Source organism: Nannospalax galili, unplaced genomic scaffold (assembly GCF_000622305.1).
Source record: "Nannospalax galili isolate Female #2095 unplaced genomic scaffold, S.galili_v1.0 scaffold589, whole genome shotgun sequence".
Classification (NCBI taxonomy): Eukaryota; Metazoa; Chordata; class Mammalia; order Rodentia; family Spalacidae; genus Nannospalax; species Nannospalax galili.
The window spans coordinates 2685006-2696746 of NW_008360324.1; the positions used below are offsets into that span (position 1 = coordinate 2685006).

At 49.0% G+C, this 11741-nt stretch overlaps 1 protein-coding gene across 1 annotated transcript in view; it reads right to left on the reverse strand.

Moving 5' to 3' along the window:
- The window catches only part of Cd9 (CD9 molecule), a 46015-nt gene extending 35026 nt beyond the window's left edge, over positions 1-10989 (reverse strand). Inside the window, exon 1 of the mRNA XM_008825436.3 lies at positions 10792-10989. Coding sequence (XP_008823658.1) covers positions 10792-10857 — 66 coding nt within the window. The 5' untranslated portion in view covers positions 10858-10989. The remainder of the gene's footprint in view (positions 1-10791) is intronic.
- Between the last annotated feature and the right edge of the window lie 752 nt (positions 10990-11741).

Genomic DNA, 11741 nt, shown 5'->3' on the forward strand with positions numbered 1-11741 from the left:
TCCCTCCCTCCCTCCCTCGTCTCTTAAAATAAGAAAACAAGAAGAGACTAGTAGTTAGGCTGTAGCTTATCTAGTTTTTTAGTGTCTGAGTCAACTTCTGGTAAGTTTTCCAGCCAGAGGCAGGTGAAGGGAAATAAACAATAGCCATAAGAGTGAACTGATAATAATAGTAATAGGAGTTACTATCTAGGACTGGACCCACCAGGATAGGAGGGGTGGTTTATCTTGTTATCATCCTTATTTTATAGATAACCGGGGATCAGAGATGCCAGATACAGGCAGGGCTCAGAGTGAACCAAATTCACGGAGATTAGAGCTGCACTTCTCCAGAGCACTGTCTGGGTGGGACGGGGAATCCCTAAGACAGGAAGGTGGCTTGGACAGGTTGGATTTGGTAATGGCTCCAGTTTAAATCTTAGCTTGGTGACAAGGATTCCTCTACTCGCCCAGGCTTGATGATGGATCATTTAGATTCCAAGTGTTGGCCGAGGGGAGGGGAGGGCTGATGCCAGCTTCTCCCTTGAGTTTGTTCTTCCCCTTGCTAAGGCTGGAGAGGAGGTGGTTCCAGGAAAATGTGCTTCAGGGTGAGCGCCACCTAGGTGCCCCTCATTTTCTACCTGCTATGTCTGCACAGAACCAATGGCGACTTTGGCTCTGATGCCCTCTGGGACAGGGTTTATGGGTGTTTTTGCACCCAGAAGGTACTAAAGAAGAGAAATCAATCCTGTTTGGGATGTACGAGGAATGAACTGGAGGGGGGTGCTAAGGTCTCTCTCTCTCTCTCTCTCTCTCTGGTCTTTCAGAGACAGGGTCTCCTTGTAGCCCCTGCTGGCCTGGAACTAACTGTGTAGACCAGGCTGGCCTCAATCTCAGAGATCCACCTGTTTCTGCTTCCCGAGTGCTAGAATTAAAGGCGTGCGTCACCACTACCGCCACTGCCACTGCCTGTGGTCCCAACACGGACAGGGTGACTCGGCTGTGGACTCTCGCCCTTCGTCACATGTATGAGACAGGCCATGAGAGAGAAAGTTACTCAAATCCTGTCTCGTTCTTGGTGGAGTGTGTATGCATGGCTTTACTTCTCCGGGTAACAGGGATTTAGGGCCATAAGAGCTTATTTTCAGTGCATCTTTGTGGCAATAAGGAAGCTTCCAGGTCTGGACAAATTCAAGAGTTGAGAAATCCTCCCTTTCAAGGACAAAGTCAGCATCGTTTGAAAACCAGAGTCCTTGGGCTGGGGGTGTCACTCAGTAGTAGAGTCTGGCCTAGAATGCTTGAGGCCCAAGGTAACCTCTTTTGAAATGAGAAATCTCATTTCAAATTTCCACTGCCTGCTTGCCAGACACACAGGATCCTCTGGCCAGCCCATAAATAAATCCCTTTTTTGCTGAAAGCAGGCATTCTGATCTTAACCAAAATCATGTGATGTGGGGGACTGTTTGGGGGGATGTTTTGCTTTAGATTCCAGAACACCACATATTTGTTTTCCATTGTGCACGCCTCACTAAGGCATCTGAAGATTAGACGTACACATTCCTGCTTCCACACACTTTGCCGTGTTCTGTGGAAGGAGTGACAACGATGTGCTTGCCCAGATGGTCCTGGAGATGGGAGGTGTCCCTTTTCTTACAGCTTCCAAACAATATCATGTGGCGTGTGGACTGGCAGTGTTGACCAAAGACACTCCCAGTTGAACTTTCCTCTCTTCCATTATGGCATAGTCTGGTGAGAACCAAGGTAGCCAAGGGACATACATGGTTTCCAAACTCTTGTATCTCACCTATTACATGCCCTGTCCCTCTTCATGATCCTCACCTTCATATTTTAGGTCTTTTTAAATTTAGATGACAAGTACTCTCTGACCTACACTCTGACCCTACCCTAAGCAATTCATCTGAACTTAATTTAAATTTTATAACAGGCTTCCTGGTACCTAATACTATCTTCCTTTTTTATGTGTGAGGCAAGGTCTCATGTAGCCCAGGCTGGCCTCACTATGTAGCTGAGGATGACCTAGAACTACCTATCCTTCTGCCTCCACGTCCTGGCTGCCAGGACTACAGTTGTGCACTACCATGCTATGGTTACGCAGTGCTGGAGATTGAACTCAGGGCATCATGCAGCATTCTACCAATGGGACTGCGTCCCTGGACCCTATCTCCTATCTTTTCAGTTGAGAACTGGATTATAGAAATTATGTTGCTTATCTGAGATAATACCACACATAAACTATTGACCTTGATTCTGACTACAAAGCCCCAATTTTCAATCCTTTTGTTAAGGTGCATCTCCCTACACCCCCATATTGGGATTGAATCCAGGCCCCAGAACTGTTAAGTTTGGACTGAGGTGCTCCTTCAGGGGAGCTGCTGAAAGGCAGTCTAAGCAGGATCTGGGCTTCCACTCGGTGGCTGTTGCTTTGCCCACGCCCTTGATCCATTCCACACAAGCAGTGCTCTGGGAAGCTGTAGCTGCCCACTGACCTCATATCTTGGAGGAATGGCCCTAAAGTACAACTTGGAGCCTCTACCTCTCCCCCTCAGCACCATTATGCCAGCGAAGGGTGAGAGGTCCAAGATGGCATCACTACAGGCTCTGTGTTATAGCTCTGGGCACCAACTCTTAAGACACACCATGGAGTCCTGGAGGTAACTGACATGAGAACAATGTCAGCTTCCCATTAAAAAAAGGACTAAGCTGGGCGTGGTAGTGCACGCCTTTAATCCCAGCACTCAGAGGCAGAGGCCAGCCTGGTCTACATAGTGAGTTCCAGGCCAGCTGGGGCTACAGAGAGACCCTGTCTCAAAAAGACAAAAAAAAAAAAAAAGGACTAAGATTTCCCTAACCTCGGCACTGGAGAAGAATCTAATTTCAACTTGTAATCAGTTTTCTGGGTCACTTAAAGGTTGTGTATTTTAGATGCAGGGCCACAATTTGATTAGAGGAAAGTAGAATATATGAGAAGATGGTCCCAGGCTGGTGAAGGCGATTTTTAAACATCTGAGTGTTGTCAGGTATGGAGGCACACACCTACAGTCCCAGCTTTTGGGAGGCTGGTGGAACACTGAGAGTGTGAGGCTGGTATGGTCTACATGGAAGTTGTGGGCCAGCCTGGGCTACACAGTGAGACCCTGTCTCAAACAAAATAAACATCACACATTTAAGTACATGGTAAACAGACTGATACCTACAGCATTACATCATAAGGGTGACAGTAGTCACACTGCAAAGAGGGGGGCGCAAGAGGAAGCTGCCTTAGTGGGGAGGGCCTATTCCTGGGGTACACATTCTTCTTTATGACAGGGCAGTGGAGGGAGGTGTACATGGCTCCCTAGTCTGAGAACATCTACCAGAGCTGGGATATGCATGTGTGGTCTGTGTGCAACCTGGTACACTGTCATTATTCACCTAGAAGGAAAGAGGTGACAAGCCCTCTCAACCCTAACTTCTAGGGTCTGGAAAAGCAATGCTGAGTTCCAAACTGCACATGACTCTGCCTGTCTTTTCATTCAGTTTTAATAAACCCATCATTATCCCTCATCCTGCTATGGACAAAAATGTAGGTTGAAAAGAAATGAAGATTAGAATGCTACAGAAATCTCTATGAATCTTATAAAACTGTTCAATTTACTTTCTGATTTTTTAAAAAATATATTTTTATTTTATGTGTATGAGTGCATCGGATTCCCCTGGAACTGGAGTCAAGGACGATTCGTAGCCGCCATGTGGGTGCTGGGAATTGAACCCATCCTCTGCAAGAGCAGTCAGTGCTCTTAACTACTGAGCCATCTCTCCAGACCCACTTTCTGATATTTTCAGCCCCAAGTCTAGCACAGCTCTGGTGGGCTACACAGGATCTGTGTTGTTTCTACATCTGGACAGATAGGCAGCTCAGACTGGGGTATGCATGAGTGAATAAGGACTGCTTTTTGATGCTGAGAGGCCTTTTGGAGATGGGATGATGGTGGGAGTCAGGTCATTGGTTTGACTGAGCAGTGTGTTCATGGGACCCCAGGGTGGTCACTAGGTAAACTGTCAAGGGCCACTTACTTTCTTAATGACCAGAGGTCATTTCTGACCCCCTGTTCCTTGTGAGCATTGGGCAAGAAGGACTTTACACCCAGGCCGCTCACAGTTCTTCAAGCCAGACCTCACTGCCCACAGAACCTTCTTTGGAACCAAAATAATCTGGGCCTTTTCCAAGTTAGACTGTTTGGGCTGTCCTTGTCTCTTAAGCAGACTGGCTGTTACCTACTTGGGAGTCCCAATCCTTAAACATACCACTGAGACATTTTGCCTTTCTCAAAGTCCTCAGGGGCAAGAGGAGATAAGGTTGGGCTGGGCCCTCCACACTCCATCTGAAGATCAATTACCTAAGCTATGGGAAGTCTACCCAAGAGCAAAACTTGCCTAGAAGCTTATAAAGCTGGATTCCTTGTGTGGACTAGAAAATAAAGAGCACTCCTTAAATTAAGTGAGAGTCAAAGCCACTCCTTCGGTAATGATTAAACTGAGAGTCAGAGAGGATGGGTGGGGAGGCCAGCCTGGGCTGCACAGCATCATCATGGGAACTCTGAGTTCTCTGTCTCCCTTCTTCCTCAATTCTCTTCTTTCTGATGTTGCGGACTGAGCTCAGGGACTCCTGTGTGCCACACCCCTAGTTCCTTTTTATTTAATTTTTAAATTAAGATTTATTATCATTTTATGTATATCAATTTTTTTGTTGTGGTTTTTTTTTTTTTTGTTTTTGAGACAGGGTCTCTCTGTAGCCCCAGCTGGCCTTGAACTCAACAGAGATTTGCCTGCCTCTGCCTCCCAAATGCTGGGATTAAAGGCGTGTGCCACCACATGCAGCTGGATATTAATGCTTTACCTGTATGTATGTGCATATATACACCAAGCGACCATGGAGGCCAGAAGAGGCCATTGGATTCCCTGGAACTGGAGTTATAGAAGGTTATGGGCCACCATGTGGGTGCTTGGAACCTGATCCTGGGACCTCTGCAAGAGCAACAAGTGCTTTTAACCACTGAGTCATTTCTCCTGCCCTCATGCCCCCAGTTTTGAACTTAGGGCTTCTAATAGCATTTTGCAAAAACTCTCCATTATTCCCCTATACAAGCCTGGGAAGAGGCACATGTCAGAAACAAGAGATTCAGGACAGAGGAGAGAGCCCCTGGAAATCATGGGAGACAAATCAATATGGGGCATACCCTCCCCACCAAACAAAATGTAGTAAAAACAAAACAAAACAAAACATGTATGGTATTTTTCCCCTAGAGGCAAATCCCAGATTGCATGGGATTCCCTAAAAAGTTTATGATCTCCCACTCTAAGATGACAATATACATACAATACTTAAAACTAATCCATAACTAAGGATCTTCTTTGGTGGGGGATTTGATGGGGGTGAGGAAATTACATGGATGGATATAATTATTATAAAATTAGCTCATCTGGGGACAGGATGTTGTTTTCCATGGCTACATACCACTACTTGATGGAAAATGAGAATGTCCCTGGACTGACCTGACTTTTTCCACAGAATTAAGCAGTTGGGAGATATGCAGTCAGATCTCCAAAACACAAATACATGAAATGTTAAGATTGGCCCTTCTGCCAGGCATGATGGTGCACACCTTTAATCCCAGAAGTTGGCAGGCAGAGGCAGGTGAATTTCTGTAAGATCCAAGGCCAGCCTGGTCTACAGAGTGAGGCTACAGGAAGACCCTGTCTCAAAAAGCAAAAACCAAAACAAAATTAAAAAAGATTGGCCCTTTCTAAACCTAGAATCTCCTCAGTTGTCTTGTACTTCTGGCAGTCCATGGCCTTGGATATTTTCGGCCCCTAAAACTACAAAGTTGTGGCTCATCTATATGTAAAGCCCACTTCTGCAAAGCTGTGGCTAAAAAACAAAAACAAATGTAAGAGAGCTGGGAATACAGCTTTAGCTTCAGTGGTAGAGTACTTTCCTACCGTGTATGAGGCTATGGGTTTGATTCCCAGCATGACAAAATAAAACAAAAAAAAATCTTAACAGGTCCATTAAGGTCCTTCTGACCCAACTACACACAGGTTTACCTGGGGCACACAAGGTGGTTAACAGGACCCAAGAAATCATGGAAACCCCATAACCTTAAGGGGTCCTTCCTCACAGCCAGAAACACTCAGGCAAAACCATCCAAGTCTATATGTGTTGTATAGAAGAAAAGGTGCTTTTGTAAATCCAAGGTATTATTAGGCGCCAAACTGTGTGACCAGTTCCAGAGACCACACGTCTTTATAAAACCTGAATAGAACCAGAAAACAAACAGAACTATACCCCAGGACACACGGGCCTAAGCAGAAGACAGCCTCTTACTTATAAAACCTGAATAGAACCAGAAAACAGAACTATACCCCAGGACACACGGGCCTAAGCAGAAGACAGCCTCTTAAAGAAAGGGGTGAGAATGGTAATTTGTGAGCTTAGAAGGTTCATTTAGGGTTGTCACCACTGACCAGCCACCCCCAAAAGGCTGCTTATCGAAGCCTGTCCAAGTTGGGAGGGGGTAAACAGTAACCAGCGCCCGCTGCTTCCCTGGTTTGGAATGTTGCCACTGGCCATTTTGAAAACAGAGGTAGAGTGTGTGAGAGTAAGTGTGGGTGTGTGCTGAGAGCAAGTCTGAGTGTGTGCACAGGAATCCAATTCTCATTGCCACCCAGAGACCGGGATTCCTGATCTTGGTTGGCAGCCATGGCTGGGGTGGGGGAGAAATCAAAGATCCAGGCAGGATACAGGTATGTTTTCCTTATCAGTGTGACACCTGGCTTCAGCTCACCTTCTCCCTAACCTACCAGCTCCAGTACAAGTACGGCAGTGTCACCCCAGCCCAGGAACTCTGTGGGAAGCCATTTCATGCAACAGCTCAGCCCAACATCCAAGCCAAATAGTTTTTGGGAGGCAGCAGGAAGGGTAAGGAGGGGCTCTTGCCACTGCCATCCACCCATCCACATCCTGTCCAGCCCTGAATCCCGATACCTTAGAATCCTCTGTCCTGCAGTTTTATTTTCTTTTGCTGCCCCTTTCTCCTTCATCCAGACATGTAGCAACATATGAAATGGAGTCAGTGTTTTGCTGGGGAGAACGAAGCTGGCACTGATGCAGAGAGATGTGGAAAAGACGGAAGGCTGCACAGCGTGGGAGTTGCACTAATCTGTGGTTTAAACATCCACACTCTTCAGGGCATCACTTCCACCCTCTCCACAGTCTCAATCCACTTTGGTCTAGTGAAGAACTACAGGTAGACACTGACACTCATCTACCACCAGGCTTCTGCAATAAATGCATTGCATACACTCATTCAACCCTCATGGCAATGTAACGTGGGGATGAGGGCACTGAATCCAGGGCTGGTGCTTTGACCACAAAAGGCTAATGCAGCAATGACAACAGAACCCCCAGACACGGAGTGAGGGGAGAAAACCCGAACAGGAAAGATCCAGGAAACAGGTTCTTGCTCCAAAGTATAAGGTCAAGGGGAGGCAAGTTCTAAGCACAAGCCTTGGTACCCACAGTACATTTCCATCTCTGAACTCTTATCTAAACTCTTATTGCTAGAAGAGTAGGTTGATTGAGGCTGGGGGTTAGTTTTATAGGTCAAGTTTAAAAGGATCTTTTGAGACCAACTGTTCCAACTCATGGATTTTACAAGGAAATTGAGATCTGGATCAGAAAAGTGACCTGCCCACGGTTTCCACGCTAGCTGGGGACAAAGCTGCATTCACACCCAGGCCTCTGAATCCCGGTCTTGCTCTCTGTCCATGTTTCTAAGCAGCTTCCATTAGGTCAAGATAACAACTCTTCTTGAGGAAGAGGATCCCTCTGCTGTTTCTATCCTTACTTAAGGACTGGTAAGGGGTAAAAGACAGTGCTAAAGGAACAGAGGGTGGGGATGGGCAGGGTCTGCCTCTCAGTGGAGCCAATCTGTCCCCTCCTTTGCCTGAGCTGAAAAGTACAAAGTCCTCACTATGCAGGCTCAGTATTTGCTAGATGGTTAAGATGAAGAAAGAGAAGCAAAAAAACCCAAAACAAAAAAAAAAAAAAAAAAAAAAAAGGAAAAAGGTACATTACTGGCCCAAGGCTCATCCTGGCATTATAGCCTGAAATACTTGTGTTGCCTGTCACTCAGACAGTAAGATGTTTTTCCCTCTCTCTCTCTTTTTTTTTTTTTGAGGTAGTGACAGGATAGGCAGGGAGGCCTAAAGGAAATTCAGGAACAACCAAAATAGGCTTGGGAGGTTTGGCTCTGAGGATACTGGAAAAACAGACTGTGGGCTTGGATGTGGGATGTTGGCACCCCCCTTGAGGAAAGCAGGCTGAATAGGCTCAGCCTTCATGGAGTGACCCACAGGGGACGTGTGCGGGACTGGGAAGGAGCCATAGCCCCTTTCCAGTTCTCCCCACAACCCCTCGCTGCAACTAAGGCTGGTTTCTCTTTCGATCCCTGCCAGCCCCCCACTCCCAACCTCCCTGTGTAAGATGGGGGCCCCTGTTTTTCAAGGCCCGCATCAGGTTTCCAATACCAAGTTTTTAAATCCTTGGTCTCAAGAGAGCGAAGTGGTGACATCATAATAATCTCAGCAGTCCCAAGATTGTCATAAAAGATATTTTGGGGAGTTTCAACTCATCCTTCTTCCATTCCCACCCAACAACCAAAGCCAGCTGCTATTTCATCTCTTAAAGAATGAGGGCTTCGACTCTAGAGAACCCCAACACAGGACAGGTGAATAATAATGAATTCAGGAAACTGCCCACGTCCCTAATGGCAATAGCGATAGAGGACAGAAGGAAAGCGAGGGTCCTAGTAGATGTAGTACCAGATCAGCTTATGATCCTGGGTAAATCACTACCCCTGGTCTTTGCTTCCTCACTGTGAAGAAGAGAGTTGGCATCCACAATTGGCACACAGTCTCAAAAGTCATTCCCAATTTTAAAACCAAACCCCTTCCAGAGCGAGATGATTCTGTTTCAGGTGGCATAGTTAACCAACAGTGTCTCTCTAGCCCAGGCAGGGAGCTCTGGATACGAGTGGACTGGCAGGCAGGAGACAAGATGGACAGATTGCAGGCCAGCAGGCAACCACTGAGCAGACTGAGTAGACATGGGGTACCATGGGCACCTCCCCTCAGCCTCCCTCACATGCCATTGGGGCAGATGGGGGACACCAGAATGCTGTGGCACTATGTGGCTTCCCCTAGCCCCAAAGCTTCATGCAAGTCTAGGCAGACAGCTGGGGACTAACCAACAGACTGGCAGGAGAAAGACAGCTAGGGAACAGAGGAAAACTCCCCAAAGGGCAGGGTGGGGCAGCTGCCTCCAGACTTTCTTTTGTGGCATTCTAGTTGGTGACTGAGCCGAGCTGAGTCAATCCTGGCAGAGCTGATGGGGAACACCAGGAGGGAATGCCTACCCCTCTGCCATCCTCATAAATTTGTATGGGTGTGGTGACTCCTGGAACACCAGTCCAGTCTCTGTGGACTACAGAACCACCTCAGAAGAGTCTGAAACCTTACTTTCACTGAGGTAGATACTCCAGTGGCCAGCTCCAAGAGGAATACTGCACTTTTTTTGCTGTTGTTGTTGCAAGCTCTTGGTGGCACACACCTGTTTTCCTTTCCATCTCTGGAGGGTTGGTGACACAGGAGTTGCCTGGCTAAACCCTTTCCTGCTTGCCCAGGAGCAAATATTATCCATTTGGGGGAGGGGTTGTGCCCTCTCTGAAGCAGACACAAAGTTCCTTGTGACTTCTTGCTGTTTCTGAGTTCTCTGGGAGTGGACACTGACTATCTGCCTCTTTCTCTGACTTATTATTCGCGTTATCCACGAGGAGGCAGTGAGTGCCTATTGACTGCCTACTCCGGGGTCCTGTCTTAGGTGAACGGCCATTCCCTGTTGCCCCACCTGGCCATTTCTAGGAGGGCGGGGCCTCCAAAGCTCGCGGTACCTGATTACCCCGGAAATGCAGAAACACAGGACTCATCCCACCTAGAGGTGATGATAAGCATCTTCCTCCCTCCCTTCCTCTCCCCAACTCTCTCCAACTCTCCGAGAGTTCTTTCCAGCCAAGATAGTTATCGCTCCCGAAAAAGAATCAAGACAAGCTAGTCTTTCAGGTACCTAGGAGGGAGGCGGGGACGTTCTCACGCCAGTCTGGGAGACGGTGAACCTGGGAGGTCCCACCTCTAGGTGCCGGGTGGACCCCCCCCGACTCGCTTTTTCTCCACGGTGAGGTGCCAAGAGTCCTGCTTGCGACGCGAAGTCCTTTGGAACACCCGCATCCACCCCTCATCGCGTCCTCTGCCACTCGTGGGACCACCCGGGGCACTCACTGCTCGGTCCACTAACTAGGGTATCCAGATCCCGGAAAAGGGGTGTTCCGTTCCTCCCCGCCGCCTACCCCTTTCGTACTCTGGGGAGGGGCAAGCACAGACCCCCATCTCAAATCCTCCGAGAAGTTGGATGGGACCCAGGTCACCAGGACCGCCGCGCGTCCTTCACTCTCCGGGATTCGGGTGCCTTGCTGTCCAACAAGCCCATCCCGCCCGCGGCCGTCCGTCCAGATGGCAGCCGCAGCGCCCTTTCTTCTTCGCCCCGAGTCCGCCCCGCGCGCACAGTGCCCGGTCCCCGCACACCCGGCCGCCCGGATACGCACCGTGGCGGGTAGTCTTGGGGAACCGGAGGGGGGGGCGGGAGGGGGAGAGACGACAGGTGGCTCCGGAGGGAAGCGCGCGACAGTCGTAGTCACTCACCCAAAAGATGAAGTTAAATCCGAAGAGCAGGTATTTGATGCACTTGATACCTCCTTTCACCGGCATGGTGCAGGCTGAACTGCCGTGGAACTGGAGACACGCGCGACTGAGAGGGAAAAGGACCAGGCCCTGAACAGAGGTGCCGCCTGCTACACGCTGGCCTGGGGCTGCACTTTTAAAAAGTGCCACTCCTTGCGGCGCCGGGCCCGCTGCGATGCGCATGTGCCGAGGAATGCCGACCCCGCCCCCCAGCCCACCTGCCCCGCCCACGCCTCGCGCCCTCCGGGGACTCGAGTTGCGAGACTCCTGGTCCCGCCCGGGTGCACGTTGCACTGCTCACCTTGCACCCCACGCCCTCGGGGTCGCGTTGCAGAGACGCTCCTTCCCGCCTTCTTCCTCCTCGCCCCCACGCGCAGGGGTCTTTCCTGACCGCCCCTCACTGCTACTCTACCCGAGGAGTTAGGTGGAGGACTCGCCCTTCCGGTTCTTGCTGGTTGATTCCGGGCGCGGTGTCCGAGTTTTTTACTTTGGAAGATCTACGAGGGTCTCCTGGGTTAAAGGATCGCCACCGAAGCCTGAGGTCGGTGTGCAGGCCACTGCTTTAACTTGGATTTAGAGCTGTCTGGCTTACTTTTTCTCGGGCACCGTCTTGCAAACCTTTCCTCACTGAACACATTTTTGAGCACCTTTGCGGCTAGACCTGCCAATCCGAGCGTTTCTCTTTAACTCAGAAACTTTTCTGTAGCGCCCTACTCAGAAATTTAAATTGAAATTCCTCACCCTGTATTTACCCTTCATACTTTGCCCCAACCGGCGCCCCACCCCTACTCTGCCCCACCTGGCGCTGCCCACAAGGGCACCTGGCGCTGCCGCTGCACCCTTCACCTGTGGAAACTCTATGGTGATTTATTTACGTATTTATGGGTGGGTTTTTTCTTTGCTTATTTTGT